Source organism: Lepidochelys kempii, chromosome 11 (genome assembly GCF_965140265.1).
Source record: "Lepidochelys kempii isolate rLepKem1 chromosome 11, rLepKem1.hap2, whole genome shotgun sequence".
NCBI lineage: Eukaryota > Metazoa > Chordata > Testudines > Cheloniidae > Lepidochelys > Lepidochelys kempii.
Genome location: NC_133266.1, coordinates 18,193,763 through 18,210,424, shown reverse-complemented (window position 1 = coordinate 18,210,424; position 16,662 = coordinate 18,193,763). Strand labels below are relative to the sequence as shown.

Sequence of the window (16,662 nt, the reverse complement as noted above, 5' to 3'; positions counted from 1 at the left end):
CTGGCTCACTGCTCCCTCTACATGTTGGGAGTCAGCTGAAGGAGTTTGATTCACCCTCTCTGCCTTTCCTGGATAAAAGCCTGAATATGGTTTTAAAACCCCGGTTTTATTTCCAACATTCCTGCCATATTCCCATAGTCGGAGTCCCAGGACCTTCTTTGGTGTCCTATATTGACTCTGGTCACAAGCAGAGCACTGGGGTTCATCTGTTTGCCTACCAGCTCCTGAGTATGTAATTCCTTATATCCTTCCTCTTGGGTTCCATGGGTGTGACTTTACAAACAGTCTTCTGCTGTTTGAGCCAGTAGCATTTGTCCTGGTCAGCAAACTTCTGTTGCTCCAGGTCAGTCTCTAGCTTCCCCCATCTCTCCCGAATAAGCAGCCTTTTCCACTCCAGCCTCCATGTCTCTAGACCTCTTGCCATCACTGCTGCCTCTGCTGGACTGTCTGTGGCACCATCTCCTTGGTCCCCTGCATGCCATATAGGAGGAAAAGGGAGCTCTCCTAGCCCCTATCTGAAGGGGGTACCCTATCCTGCTGCAGAATGGCACCATAGAGGACCACATGGTAGTAAGCCTTGCTCAAAGCAAGTCTAATCCAAATGTTGATTTGTGCGCTATTGGGAGCCCTGGTGAGTGGACATAAAGTGTGTTAGGGATGTTCAAGTTGGATCATGCCAACTTTCTATAGTGTAGATGAGGTCACAGATTGAACACTGCTGCTGCAAAAACTTGAAATTGAGATTCAGTGAAGGATTTCAGCATATCCTATTAGCATTTCATTGTATTAAGATAACTTAATAAGGTGCTGTTCAATACAACAAAGGAAGCATAAACTCTATTACAAAGTAGAACTGGGTTTCTAGCAATTTCTTTAATAAGTGCTAACCTGAAAGCTAATCTGGTGGTAATTTTCCTTCCTATGCATTTCTCTACACTTAGGTTAAGGTGCCCAGTGCTCCATTTGTGTGTATGTGTGTGTGTGTAAGTTGATTAAGCATTTCTATTCATTCTGCTCTTAACTGATGATAAATTTAGAAATATGAAGTTAGATGTTTACAATAATGAGTAATTAAGATTATTTATGAAAACATACACAGTTAATATTGTCAATTACTTCACAGAATAATAGTCATAGCTAATGTCCAGAGAAAGATGTCTTGGACCATTTAATGCAACTAGCTGCATCAGGCAGTATATAATGCTACATTAATCACACCTTAAAGGTATCTAACTTTATAATTAGCACCGCTAGAAATGGTACCGTAACTGCCCGTGCCAGCTTTCTTGCAATGCTTGGTTGCTCTATAATGAAAGCTGATTTCACTGTAAATATTTAAAGAGCTAGATTCATCCCTGACTTCAGATTCATTAACTTCCACCATGTGTGAATTTAGCTTACTGGGTCAAAACATTCTCAGTTACATCCCTTCAAGCCTATTGACTTCAGTGAGTTGTACAGGTCGGCAGAATATGACCCACTGATATAAGTTTTCTTTTCAAAAGGCTATTTATTACTATTCTTGCCAAATACAGCATCATCATTTAAATGGCTTTTAAAGGAAAATCCCTGCCTTTCCCCAGTAAGCTACCCTCATTTTGCATTGTTAACAGAACTTGGAGACCATTACTTCTCATGGAGAGGGTTAATGGCTGCAGTGCAATGAGCTGAAGTTGGAGGCAGGTACAAATAAAAAAGGACCACAGAAGGTGTGGAGAGGAGGTTACTAGAGAAGAGCTGTTGGGACATAGTTTCAAAGGGCATTTTGCAAAATAATGCTTTAATTAAGTTATGCAATATTCACAAATATGCATGCAAGGAAGGTGGCCAGTATGTCCCTCAGCCCCCACCGCTTCCAGCAGCTCCCATTGGACTGGAGCAGTGAACCGTGGCCACTGGTAGCTGCGATCTGCCGAACCTGCGGACGTGGCAGGTAAACAAACCAGCCTGGCCTGGCAGGAGCTTTTCCTGCACAAGCGGCGGAACAAGTTCGGGAACCACTGCCCTAGAGCACCCACCCTGGGCAGGAAAGAACAACTGCATGCAGTAGGGGATCCCTGTATCCTTGTTCTCCTGTCTGGAGAAAGCAGCAGCTGATAAAGCTTGCAGCCTCCTTTGCTGGGGAAGGAAGCACTGTACAGTAGGCACTGCTGAGTGTGCAGTTGGGTTTGTGGCTGGATGGGAATCTTGCCCTAACACTGGTTCAATCCCACCAAAGTTAAGGTACATAACTGCCCACTAACAAATCTCTCATCTACATTTACAATACCCCTGATAATTCATTCATTGCCTCCTAAGTCAAAGCTATAGAGAATATGAAATACCTGCTCATATCTGGTGCTATTTATTTAAAGATAATCTTCAACTCTGAATCTTTACCTAGACTTCAATGTGAAACAACGCAACGCTTCCTAATGCTTAAAATGCAGTCATATAACAAGGGAGCTATTGTCTGTAAAAACTTTTGGCACTGGAAATCAAACATGCTCTTTTCCAAAACTTAAATGCAATAATGAGGATAGAAGGGATTTATTAGGAAATGTGCATTACATATGGGGTCATCTGGGATTGCCACAGTTGACTTCTTCTCATTGCTTTGAGTAAATCCATATCGGATGTGTTAAGGCTTGACTGAGTTACAGTGATGCATAACTATGTCAAATGACTTCTGAGCTATAGTGCTTTCACTTCTGCATTTATCAGGAAACAAACACAGGGGCCTTGTTTTACTTTATTAATCTGTAGATGTTAAGGCCATGGCAAAAAGTATAGTTCACCTTGCAGTTAATAGATAATGCCATCTAGTGGCAAACCAACAAGCAAAGATACAAGGAATCCATCTAGCTGTCCAGGCTGGGTTTGATGATCTAATTAGTCTTCTAGGCAGCTGACTGTTTTAATACGGAATTATACTTAAAAATGAACATCAGTGCTCTTTCTCTAACTTCTCCAAAACATCTTCAAAAAGGCGTGTCTATTTCAGGGGCATTTTGTTCTCAAAAACAGATATAAACTTTCATCTCAGTGAACTTGTATTAATTACAAATGCAAAATGTGAAATGGACCCTAGAGAATCTCGCTGTTTTTTATCGGATTTAATTTATTTAGTAATTATTTTTATTTATTTTTTGGAAGTGGAAGCATCTTCAGGCACATGTAAGAAAGAATTCAAGAGAAACTTCCTGATATGACTTGCCAACTAGAACACGCTGTAATTCTCCTGAGGCATCTGAGAGTGAATGGCCTTCATCTTTAGAGTCAAACACATAAAGTCAAATGACATAGGTTTGTGATGTATTGTTGATACATATACGGGGCCAGATTCTTATATTCATACTGAATAGTTACTTACTCCATTAATAGGCTTGTTCAAATCCACAGAGAAAGGTGCTATCCATCATGAGTAAGTTATCAGCATCATCAGTGTAAGGCAGAGATTACATTTTTACTAACCTTTTCTAAACCCTGATTTAGCTTTGGATATAAACCTCTGCATGGCTGATGTCAGCTTGTTTTGATTTTTAGAAGTTCATTAATTCAAAGAAATCCTCACAGGTACATACCTCATGTTGTTTTCACATTTAATTAAATGAAAATTAAGTGCAAATTAAGCCATAACAAATTAGATTCAGTGGGTGAGTGTTGTGTGCGTAAATCACACTCTCAAGTGTTATCAGCACTTATGATGTTACTTGCTATTCTTTTCAGATTTTAAAAAGGATGCCAGTTTAGAGTTCCTAAAGAAATATCTTCAGAACAGTATCAACAGAGCAAGATAAACAGAATACAGTGCAATAAGTCTGGTAAAAGCATATTTTAATGCACGACACATTAAATGACTGTATGCTGTGCAGGGGTCCAAATCTGCAATCCCTGTGAAAACCCCAAGCGAATGGGCCAAAATGACACACATCCACAGTAAAGCTAGAAAAATTTAAAATAAGAGCCAAGCAGGCTTTTGAGCCAATGTAAAAAAAATTCTTGGATTTATCTATTGCTAAGTGACAGTTATACTTCAGGCACCAGTGGCCACTGCTGCATGTTGCTTCTTGGAAGGACTCTGGTTGCCACAGGCACAGAAGTTAGGATCTTCTCTCCCTCGTCCGGTATTGTAGGATGGTAAAAATCTACAATCCACTCCCTTAGTTTAGCCATGAAGTTCCTGGGAAAACCAACTTTGCTATGGTTACTTCTGTCCCTCGTGGCAACCTCACCAACAGCTCCAGGGTGTCAGCACATGTTTGAAAAGTTCCAGTCCAAGCTCATTTAGGTGCCTCTGTCCATGTTACAGAGCAGCACATGTGCAGAGGATGGAAGACACAGCACAGTTGTGTTACTGTTCTGAGCTTGCCTGGAATAAAGGATAGTCTATGGCAAAGCATGCCTCATCCCAATCCCCCCTTTTTTTTTAGCCCAAATAGGAAGGCCTCCATGGGGAAATGCTGTAACTCAGGAAGAAAAATTCAGGAAGAAAGTGCATTTTAATGAGACTGGCTCAGCCAAACCATTTATCTCCTGCATGTTCCAGTATTTATGTTTTCCTAGTTCTTGAGCATCCAGATGCTGCAAAGCTCTTTCCAACACCCCTTCCCCTTAGTTTCTTCCACTTATGCTCAGGTGATGAGCTATCTGGACCCAATTACAGGTATACCTTACTGGAGCCATTAAGAAAAAGAAGGAGAAGAAGCAGTGCGACCTGAACTGCAGCTGTCTCAGAAAGTGGTGGAGGAATGAGTGGCTCACAGAAGCTCTATTTCAAAATCCCAGCATTGTACATGTAATGAAAATCTGTGTGGCTGCCCTGACTTCAGCGGCACACAGTTCTAGCAAAATTTTCAGCATGCTTAGTTCAAATTCATCTTTGTGTATTGCCACCATCCAGTGTACACAATTCAGTGTTTGTACATTATTTATTGTTGTATTGTAGTATGGCATTAGAGGCCGCAGCTCCATTGTGCTAGGCACTGTACAGGCAAGTAACAAAGAGATGGTCCCTGCCCTGAAGAGCTTACATGCTACATAAGTGTGCATATAAGATAATTTGAAAATGTGTCCCTCACTGACTTCTATGGAAGCAGGATCAGGCCCTTGAATCATGAGAAGGCAGGGAAAGGCATGGATAAATGAGGAGAAAATCATAATTAACAAGATAACAGTACCAAGCTGATGGACTTAATACAAACAACAAGAGAGGAACTAAACATTTGCTTTTATATAATGTGCTGTATCTCAAGAGAAATGGTACATTTACAGGTTAAAAATTTGCTAGAGTAAAACTGAGATGTCCTGGAAAATGAAATGATAAAGAAATCTAGGTCTCCCTGCTTAGAAATGATTTTTCTTTCCTCGTGAATTTGACCTTTCTGAATGTAGAAGCTTTTGTAAAGAAACTATTTTCTTACTGCCACAAAAATAGTATCCCTCTGCTCCCACCATGGTTCGAAGTTGATGCAACCTGACAAGTCATATTACAATGAAGGTTGTAACCATGCACCCCAAAATACCCATTTACATACTGATATACTTATGTGGAAAGAGCCAGACATCTGAAAATAAGACTCCCTGGTTTGAGTGTCAGGCTGTAAAAATTAAGTACAATAAATCGAACGGTGTTGCTTTTTTGTAAATACGCCAAAAATCTCTCAAAATGCATATTCTCTAAAATAATTATGTGAAAACAAAGTGGATTCCTGTGGATTGAGAGAAGGTACAGAACTCGCAGTTTGCAGGCTTCTGAAATATCGGTGTACTGTGATGATGAATATGTAGTCTAGATGGAAGAAAAGAAGTTGCCTGCTTCACCTGTCAAATTGTCTCCTGCCAGTTGATTAATCTGAAGGGCACTGGCATCTGCTCTGGGGAAAATCTGCCTGTATTTTAGCCACCTGTGAGAGATAGAAATTGATTTTTGTCATTACTCTTGTAATATTATTTTTATCTAACCCTAACAATTCCCTAAAATCAGTATCTACAGAATCCATTACTTTGGGAAAGCAACTAGCTTTAAAGTAAATTATTCCAAATCTGAACTACTACCTCTAAATATGCCAGACTCTGAGAAGTTACCCCTCTAGAAAACATTTGGGTACAAATGGGCAACAGGTTCTGTAAGATACCTGGGAATTCAAATCTCAAACAACCTAAAAGAGCTGTATGATTCAAATATCAAACCACAACTTCAGCAAATGAAAAAAAGATTTGGAGCACGGGGGGGATGTATGCAATTTCTTGATTCGGAAGAACAGTCACACTCAAAATGAATATTCTGCCAAGGGCAATTTTTTTGTTTCAAAATCTTTCTATAATCATCCCAGATATAACTTTAGCAGAAATAGAGAGAATTTATATGGAATAAGAAAACACTGAGAATGAGTGCAGATACTTTACACAGACCCATTAAACAGGGGGTACTATTGGTTTCAAATATTACACAGTTCAAATATTACAGTATACGGTTTCAAATGCTATCAAGACAGATAGTTCAAAGCAACAGCTGCTTGGGGGTGTTCTAATCCAGATAAACACTGTGTCTTTATTGAACAAGAAAACTGTGGCAGTGCAAACTTTACTAGGGTACTACAGATTAACAAAAGGCCACACTTTCCAGAAATGTATACACATCCTTTAGAAAAGCCTACTCATAAGAATGGCCATACTGGGTCGGCTCAAAGGTTCATATAGGCCAGTATTCTGTCTTCCGACAGTGGACAGTGCCAGGTGCCCCAGAGGGAATGAACAGAACAGGTAATCATAAAGTGGTTGATCCCCTGTCATCCATTCCCAGCTTCTGGCAAACAGAGGCTGGGACACCATCCCTGCCCATCCTGGCTACTAGCCATTGATGGACCTATTCCCCATGAATTTATCTAGCTCTTTTCTGAATTCTGTTACACTCTTGGTCTTCATAACATCCTCTGACAAAGAGTTCCACAGATTGACTGTGCGTTGTGTGAAAAAAATACTTCCTTTTGTTTGTTTTAAACCTGCTGCCTATTAATTTCATTTGGTGACCCTTAGTTATTCTTTCAGAGTGGTAGCTGTGTTAGTCTGTATCAGCAAAAAGAACAAAGAGTACCTGTGGCACCTTAGAGACTAACAAAATTTATTAGGGCATAAGCATCGGATGCATCCGATGAAGTGGGTTTTAGTCCACGAAAGCTTATGCCCTAATAAATTTGTTAGTCTTTAAGGTGCCACAAGTACTCCTCGTTCTTTTTCCTTAGTTCTTCTGCACTCTATGGGTTTGGGATAGAATGGATATAAATCCTTTTCATTTGCCAGTGACACTCATTTCAAATAATCCAGATTTTTTAACCCAAATCACAAAAAGGTATTTTAAAGATTAGGAGGGGCATGGAATACATACAGTTGGCCAGCTGTTCTCCAAAGAAACTTTTCTAACTTATTTATTATTCAAAACTAACTAACTTGCTCACTCTCCCAATGGTACAGTTTCTGGTTGGTTAGGAAACAAAAAAATTGCAACTATTTAATATAAATCAATGTTGTTCCTATGAAGGAAATGTCCAAGTGAGATACAGTGGAAAAAAATTTGGATAGACAAATTACCCTAGGCGGAAGGGCTTTGAACTGAAAAAGAGGACCTGCAACATCAGTTGATACCACAATAAAAGGAAATTTCTGTAAGACATTGTTTCAACGGTGCCTCATACCAATCAGGTTAAAAAACACAGGGAGATGAATGGGGAGAAATTTTGGAGAGATTGTGGTGAAAGAGGAGATTTTATATATATATGGTGGACATGTCTTATCATTCTTGAGTATTGGGGTGTGATTTGTAACCAGATACTACAAAATATTGGATATTTATTACCAAATGATTGTTCTGGGGCTTCCTAGTGGAAATGGTCACACACAGAGCAATGAAGAATGAATCTAAGCTTTCATCTGCTAGGACTGCTAGAGTACTGATAGCCTCTCACTGAAGAAAAAAAACAAATCCAAAACTAGAGAAATAGTTCAAAAAAATATGGGCCATTGTAATGGAAAAATTAATGCGTCAGTTACGTACCCAGCAAAACAGACAGAGGACAAATAGATACTTAGATATTTGGTTACTATTTATCCAATACTCAAAGTACATTTGCCTGCAAAAAAAAACCCAGCACACCTGTCAATTTTTTTTATTATTAACATTTTATAGACACATCTGGTTTGATAAATACGAGTGGAGCCAGTAGTTTCACTCAACTTCATAGAATCATAAGAAGCAACAAATCCTGGTGGTGGAAAGAGGTTCACTCTGTAATATGGTAACTTCCTGCTAGAGAGAGATTTGATTACCATATTACCACATAATGTTTCTTTAAACAAAATGTTTAATAAACTCAGTCTTGTAATGATTAATATTTTATTTTTGAACATTACATGCCAATGATTTGTAAACCCGTTAAAGCTTCCTAAATAAACTTTCTAAACACCCAAACTCAAAAAAACCCCAAAACAGTACAAACATAACAGCCACTTCCCCATATTCATTAGATCTCTGCTCTTTTTATGATGGTACTTTGCGTTTTCATTCTTCCTTCATTAGTACAGTAGCATTTATCAGTATTTGGGGCTCACACTTGATAGGTGTTTTTGTTTGCATGAGGCAGCATCAATATCATACAGAGGGAGAATGAGTGGGTAGCTGATATTAGTTGTCATCAATTTTACACAGAGGTCACTGTGTGCTACATGCCACTAGGGTCACTAGTTCAAGATGTGCATGTTATAGGTAACATTTCATATCCTGAAGGAAAAGACACTTGTTCCTTTTTAGTCCACAATTACTCCTTTAATACATGTCCTTGTTTTGTATTTATTTGCAAAGATTTAAAAAAATGCCAAAGAAAAGAGAATTTTTAGGCCTTAAGTATATTGAAGCCAACACCAATACAGGAGGAAACAAATAACTTAATCTAGACACAGAAACCTTAATGGGTAATTTAAAGAATCTGTTTTGCAGCTTCTGGGATTAATAGCTGTGTTGTAATATTCTTTTAATTTTATTTTATTTTTAAATGTGGTGACATTTAAATGCCAGACCGACAGGCCTAGGAGACTGAATCAGGCAAAGGGATTTAGACACATTTCTTCCATTAATTTTAATAGAAAAGCTATAGCTAACTGCCCAAGATAGCTTTGAAAATCTCAACCTCAGTCTCTTCTACTTATCCACAGAACAGGAAGAGCATAAGCATCAACAGTGCAAACTTCCTCATGCTGTTCCCAATCTTGGCCCAAAGGGGCTACTTCTAGGAGTAACAGGATAAATCAGTCATTATGGCCCATTCAATCCTTGGCCTGTTTACTGAGCATGCCAACAGGAGTAGCAATTAGTGCCAGTTGTGGTGGTGGTGGTGATTTTTACAGCATGGTTGCCTTCCTGTCTATTGGGAACTGGACTGATACTTAGTTTTTGCTTCAGACATATCTTCCAGGATTGAATGGGCTATGCTACCATTACTTGCTGTTGTAGACCGATGACAGAGACATATTGATGTAAATAACAAGTGAACACTCTCCTTTGACTGTCAGGCTGGAGCCATTTGACAGAAGCAAAGGAATAAAGCAACAGAGCTTGTACTTGCATTCCTGATACTGCAAAACAATGCCTTAGAGAAATAGGATGCATGGTTACCAGAAAGAAGCAGTTTTTCTTAATTTAGGAGATGCATGAGACGTGGCCTTGCACACGGACATGGCTGAATGATAACAATATTGCCTTTGCTGCTACCTCTTAAAACACAAATTGTTACTGCTGAACCAGTCAATCCACTTTCTTAGTGGAGTACTCTTAACTTTTCCTAAGTGTGGTCTCATGCTGCACTCAGGATATAGAGCAGTGTGGAGCATTTATTAGGTAACACTAGTAAAAGCCAAACAAACGTCACACTCTCCTTCATTCAGGAGTCTCTGAATGCAGCATTATGCTCTGCTAATTCCTACAGAGGTGTTCAATCACTTGTGTTAAAAAGAAAAGGAATTACTGTAAATCTAGAACAGATGCAATTATTTAACCCTGAACAAGCGTAATATATAATGCTAGTCTGGGGCTTGTTTACAGTTAAGATGGATATAGTTCAACTGCATTTAAAGTGAAGTAGAATAATAAACATTCTGTACTTCTCTAGTGATCATTGTCAGAAAGAAAGACCAGCACATGTTTTGCTGTTCACACCCTTGGTTCTACCTGTAACTATTTACATTAAAGACCAGGAGTGCTCAAGTGCTTCCACTCTTTCTTCTCCTTCTGAACCAGGCACAATTTATCATCACTTTATAATTCCTCTTGGTGTTATGGGAACACACACTAACTGAAACAGAGAGACTGTAACTCAGAGATATAGGCCACTCTACAGCCAAGAGATTACTCACACTTTTAAGGAAAATGTCTGCTTCTAGGAAGAATAGGAATGATGAGCCTGATCCAATTTCCATCAAAATCAGCAAGACTCTTCCCATTGACTTCAGTGGGAGTTGGATTGGGCCCCAAGTGAAAAAGAGTTAGACTTTTTTGTCCTTTCAATGAAATCAAGGGGTGGATAAAAAGAAAGAAAGCAGCACTCCAAAAAGAACCTCAGAAAATGTGGACCCATGCAGACAACAAACAATCCAACTAAATAAAAAAAGAGAATTTATCTTCAGCTACTGTTGCTATTGTGCTAGGACCTAAGTGACCTTTCACTGTTTGAGATCACCTGATTGTGGACACCAAAATACCATTAAGATCGTAGGAAAGACCAGCTGTGAACAAAGGTTCTATTAAGAAACAGTCTGCATTCTAGTCACAGTGGGTTTGAATCTCCCAGCAACCACAGAGAGAAGCAATCCCAAAGTCCATCTGGCACGTATGTATGGAGGCTGCTTCTGGTTCATTTATTGTGATTGTTTTTGGATTCTCCTGCTTCATGGCCAGCAAAGATGGGGGGAAATATCAAGAATATTTGAGGGCCAAGACACAAGCCCTTTAAATAATACAGCTAGTAGGGAAAAAACCTTCCCTTGATTGTTAAGCCTTTTCCCTTTGCTGAAGAACTTGCAGTCCCTGTATATGGGGTCTCACAGAAGTCAAATAGCTGTTGACAGCCAACCTGAGAACAGAACCCAGGTGTCATAAGCCCCCTGATCTAAGCCCTGTTCACTGAAACACACTGCCTCCATGGACCAGAGGAGATGATGTCCTTGAAGTGCCAACAGAAATAAGGGGTTCTGATGGTTTGGGAAATAGCTCCCAATCACAGTGATGAGTCAGGCTCTGTTTCCTAATGGCTAGTTTGGATACACAATGATTTAAATGAGATGCCTTGTTTGAGAAGAGGAACTTAACTGTGAAGCTTCTTTATGTGTTGGATTTTGCTTTGGTAAATACAAAATAGATCACAACCCCTCCCCCCTCATTGAGCCCAGGGTAGGAAGTGCAGTGGCAAAATATCAAGGCAAGAGAGCCAATTAAAATAAAATATTCATCCCATTGTCAGCTTCCTGTCCTACAGCCCACCCCTAAGATCAGAGACCCATTGTGTTGTACAAACACAGGCAGACAAAGCCCCTGCCCTGAAGAACTTACAGCTTAATGTGAAACAAGCAACAGCAATTGAGGGCTACTAGCAAAAGAAGGGAAGTAGGGAAGGAGGATGAGGATACTGAAGATACTGGTTACAGTAGGCAGCTATTGTACAGTTCATGGTTCTTGAGGGGTTCAAATCATCTGCAAAGTGTTATTTATTTTTTTTTTACATTAGATGGGTGTCCCTAAGTACTTCTCCATCACTATTTATCTGATTTCTTGTAGATGTCAAAGCAATATTGCATCTTGGGAAAAGGACCTGTAGGGAGAGGCTGTAGTGGCTTATAGTCTTATTTGTCTCTCTGTTTATACTAAAAATCCTTCAGTCTGCAGTTTAGGAAACTGCTTCCGACCGAATCTCACCCCCCTCAACCCAGTACAAAACAAAACTGACAAACTACTGGTTTATGGAGGGGATAAGGAGAGATGGAGGAACTGTAGGGACATTTATAGCCCTGGCAAAAAGATGGAAGTTAAACAGGCACCTGCAAGGCTAAGAATGGAAGAAATATTATATACACAGAGCTCTCAGACATACTGCATTGAACAGTACACCTTACACTGGAGCTCATTTATGTGCTGTCAGGCAGCACTGGCCAGGGTCAGAGAAGGAGGCTAGCTCAGGGCATCCTGCCCCATTCTCCCAGGAGCATAGAAGCCAGTGAAGAAAAGAGGAGCTACTGGTAGATTGTGGATAGGGGAGGCTAGAAAGAGGAAGAAAGTTCGAGCCAACACCATCTTTCACAATGGGCAGTGTAACCTTTATGTTGGAATGTTCCCAATCAATATTATGTAGGTAAAGGTGCAAAAAAACCTTCCCCAACTTAGTTTTTAGGCTTGAGCCTCTAGAAAATATATTTAGAATCATAGAATATCAGGGTTGGAAGGGACCTCAGGAGGTCATCTAGTCCACCCCCCTGCTCAAAACAGGACCAATCCCAAATTAAATCATCCCAGCCAGGGCTTTGTCAAGCCTGACCTTAAAAACTTCTAAGGAAGGAGATTCTACCACCTCCCTAGGTAACGCATTCCAGTGTTTCACCTCCCTCCTACTGAAAAAGTTTTTCCTAATATCCAACCTAAACCTCACCCACTGCAACTTGAGACCATTACTCCTTGACCTGTCCTCTTCTACCACTGAGAATAGTCTAGAACCATCCTACCAACCACAGAAGTATAACCTAGTGGTCCTCTTCTATTTAGTAGAGGACCACTAGGTTATACTTTGATGATACAACCAAACTGTATTAAAAAAAAAATGAGTAGCTAAGCAAACAGGCAAGCAATTACTACCTACACAAATGCTACTGTTACACTCACACTCAAGATGAATTGGTGGATCAATGGGTGATCAGTCCAGTGACAACAGTGTTAAGTACAGGCAGTCCTCGACTTTACAATGTTCTACTTCTGACGAATGGCACGGCGCTTCTGAATTGACACCCTGATTCAACTTATGAAAACTGGTTTAAACTTTAAGACGTTCAGTCCCACAACGGACTGGACTGCGGTTCTGAGTTACGACGTTTTGACTTACGACGCAATTTTCAGGAACCAATTGTGTCATAAGTCCGAGGACTGCCTGTGCAGCCTTGTAATCCTGGAACCTAACAGTACCCTTTGGATGTTAATTGGAGCTTTCCCACAATTTAGCAAAACGATTCCTGTTATATTCCATTATAATACAAATTAATATTAAACTACCCTTTACCATAATTATGTTTCTACCACCTTCTTATTGGCTCTTTACATTACACATTATTTAAATTAACTTCTGCACCAATGTCCTTCAATAGACATTTTACTAAAACATTCATAATTCTCAAAAAATATTTATTACAAACCTTGCTTAAACTAGTAAACACCAAAACATAACAGTAACATAATCCTGGGAGGCGTCCTTGCTAACTCTTACTTTCCCATAAAACTTTGTCTCTAACGTATCTTTGACTTTTCTCACACTAGCAACTTCCATTTCCCATACTCCTCTCCACTTAGGCTAACTTAGGACCAAAACCTAACTTCTATTTATTTCTTAACCTAAACCATCCTATAGACTACAGTAGGGGAAAGAACAGAAAAGGCCCAGCAGCTCTACCTAACTCTGCTCCCTTCCTTGCAAAAATGGTGTCTTAGGCTGCTGGCCTGTCATCCCCCAACCAAACACCATCATGCACCTCTCTCAGGCAGCTGTGCCCTTCCCTTTGCAGGTCGCTGCTCCTTGGATAGGAGGAGAGGAGCAGAGGACCCAGAGCTGCTGATAGAGAAGGAGCCGTGGAAGTGGAGCCAAGCAGATAGGGAAAGCCTATATTAATTTTACTAGGGAAGTAGGGAGGGGATCCTGAAATAATTGTCCTGGGGCGGGGGGGGGGGAGGATAGAGGGAGCTGCAGAAGTTGTACTGCTGAGCATTATTTGAATTGGAGGGGCATGAATTGAACTGCGGGCAGCTGAGCCAGGACCACCACTCCTTCCTCAAATCTCCCTTTCCTGATGACCAACAAGAAGCCCATTTTGGGGTCCTCTCAAGATCAAGAGCACTGCAAGGGAGTAAGGATGAAAAGGAGATTAAGGTGAAGGGATGCAGGACCTCAGGACCTTGCTTGGAATAGATGCAGGAGCAAGGGAACAACATGCTCAGACAACCAAGAACACCAAGCCCTCTCCACAGCCCCTAATATAAAACCCTACCCCACAATACTGCAAAAGCACCAATTAAGTAACTCAGCTAAATAATAGAATTTCATAGGCTTCTATGAAAGTTTAAAAATATCAGCTGACATCACAACCCTTAATATTTATTGAAATGTACTTTTCCTATTTAATTAAATTATGTTTTAAAGTACAGTTGAATACATCTTGAGGATTAGCATCCAGGATTAAGAGATATAATATAGATTTAGGCCATTTGGATATTTATATTTCAGTAAACATTCCCAAACAGGTCCTATTAAACCATTAGAAAGAACTTCTCTTTCTAATGAAAGTGCTGACTACAACAAGCATGAAGCACCTCCCTTAGATTCTGGCAGCTTAAAATATAACCTGTGTGTGTTTGTGCCAACTCTCATTTAACTCTTACTTGCCTTTCCATATTCACAACATTTGTTTATTACCAGCACTGATGAAGGAAAATGCTATTTGGGCACAAATCTCTATTTAGTCATTGCTAATAACCAGAAAAGTAAAACAGAATAGCTATGACCAAGTTATTGGTTTTTGGCAAAGTGTTTGTTTCCCCCATATGCCTTGGAGGTTTTTAAAAGACAGTATTTCTTGTGTTCCTCTGCAGCCTTGGATGTGTCTGACTAGTGGACTGAACACAGGCTTGGGGACCAGAAAGCGTTAAATTCTAATGAATTCTTCTCTGACTTGCCACGTGCATTTGGGGAAGTCTTTCAGGGCAACGTTTATATACATGCATACCATCCCCTCCCATTCATGAATGGTTGATTTGATTTTTGGGCTCCTGCCCCAGCTAGCTCCCATTAGACACCTAAAAAGTGAGGTACCCAAAAGCAGTGAAGACTTTTGAAAACGTGGGCACTAACCTCTGTGCCTCTTTTCCCCCATCTGTACAATGGGGATAGTAACACTTCCCTTCTTCACTATGCTATGAGGAATAGTTAATGTATATAGTGCTTTGAAAATGTAAGGAGCGTTAGCTTCTGCCCTTGATAAGAAAAGACTGCGGTTTCTAACAGTTATTGAATAATTCTAATCCTGAAATACATGTTAAGGAAACTTCACAGGGCTAAAAGGAAGCTGAAGTTTGTGGTGGTTTTGTGGGAGGACATGGAGAACTGTAGGGATGATTTAGGGGAGGGGAGCATGTGGGGTGAGGAAGGGTAGGGTCTAGGTAAGTTTGGAAGGCCGGTTGTACAGATAATTTCCTCCTTGGCCAGCAGCAGTTGCCGTGAAATCCTCAACAGTGGGTCCTTATTTCGCTGGCAAAGTCACCTAAATGCTGTTGAGTTTGACCCCCCAAAGAATGGCAGCTCCTAAACTCCCCTCCCCCCAAACCAAATCACCACAAGGAAACAGAACCAAGAGCCCCGGAGCAAAGTCTGGTATCAGCTTCGAATCCAGGTGCTTGAGTTAGGGAATAACGAGGGGAAGCCCAGCTCTCTCACCCCACTCCTGCAGGCCGGGCGTTACAGCCTTAGAACAGCCCCGAGAGGGGCTGGGAAGAGATTTCAACCCACCCCATACCTCCCCTTTCCAGCGCCCCACCGGCACAGAGAGGTGCCGAGTCCCAGCCGCGCGTGGGACGCCCCCTCAGCAGGGTGCTGTGCATGGCCTGCAGCAACCCCCTCCCCTCGGGTGTCCGCTCGCCATGCAGCCCGGGACCTGGGGGGGTGGACACTCTGATTACAGCGCCGCCGCCCCCCCGCTAGGAGGGGTCACCCACTGCAGCTCCCTTGAGCTCCTCTCTGGGGCTGGGCGGGGCCTCTAATTCCAGCCCTCCCCGCAGCTGCTGGAGGGTGGGGGCTGATTGCAGCCTCCCCCCCGCCCCATCCGAAGAGCCGGGCGGCTGTTCTGGTTCCTCACCTGGCTATGAGCCGCTGGAGGGAGCCGCCGGGGGAGTTTGTTTGCCGGCTGTCCCCATCCCCCTGATGCTCTGAGCCCAGTCTCCTCCCCGCCCTGTGCTGGATGCTCCGCTCACTCCGCGCTGCCCTGCCACGCTCTCCTGCCGCCTTCTCCCACGCCGCGAGACATGGAGCCGGCCGCAGCCGGGGGCGACCCAGCCAGCCCCCCGGACCTCACCATCGTGCAGCCCCCCAGGACCGCCCCGCCCTATCCCTCCCGGGACCAGCGGGAGGAACAGCTCCGGATCGGGGAGAGCGGACAGTTCAGCGAAGGGCTGGAGGACAGAGGTGAGCCCCGTCCCCACGGCCTGGCCTCCCTCACCCCATATACTCCCCTAAATCACCCCCGGCAGGCCCCCCATCACACCCTGCATCCCTCCCCTCAGTCACTCCTCGTAGCCCCATAATAATCTTTCCCGTCCTAAATCACCGCACTGCAACCTTTCCCAAATCCAACTTTCTTCTCAATCACCCCCGCGGGCACCTCTGCTGTCCCCCA

The 16,662-nt window shown here is 41.8% G+C and overlaps 1 protein-coding gene across 1 annotated transcript in view; it reads left to right on the top strand.

Moving 5' to 3' along the window:
• Window positions 1–16,061: 16,061 nt before the first annotated feature.
• The window catches only part of TMEM163 (transmembrane protein 163), a 158,319-nt gene continuing 157,718 nt past the window's right edge, over window positions 16,062–16,662 (top strand). Inside the window, exon 1 of the mRNA XM_073305305.1 lies at window positions 16,062–16,451. Coding sequence (XP_073161406.1) covers window positions 16,292–16,451 — 160 coding nt within the window. The 5' untranslated portion in view covers window positions 16,062–16,291. The remainder of the gene's footprint in view (window positions 16,452–16,662) is intronic.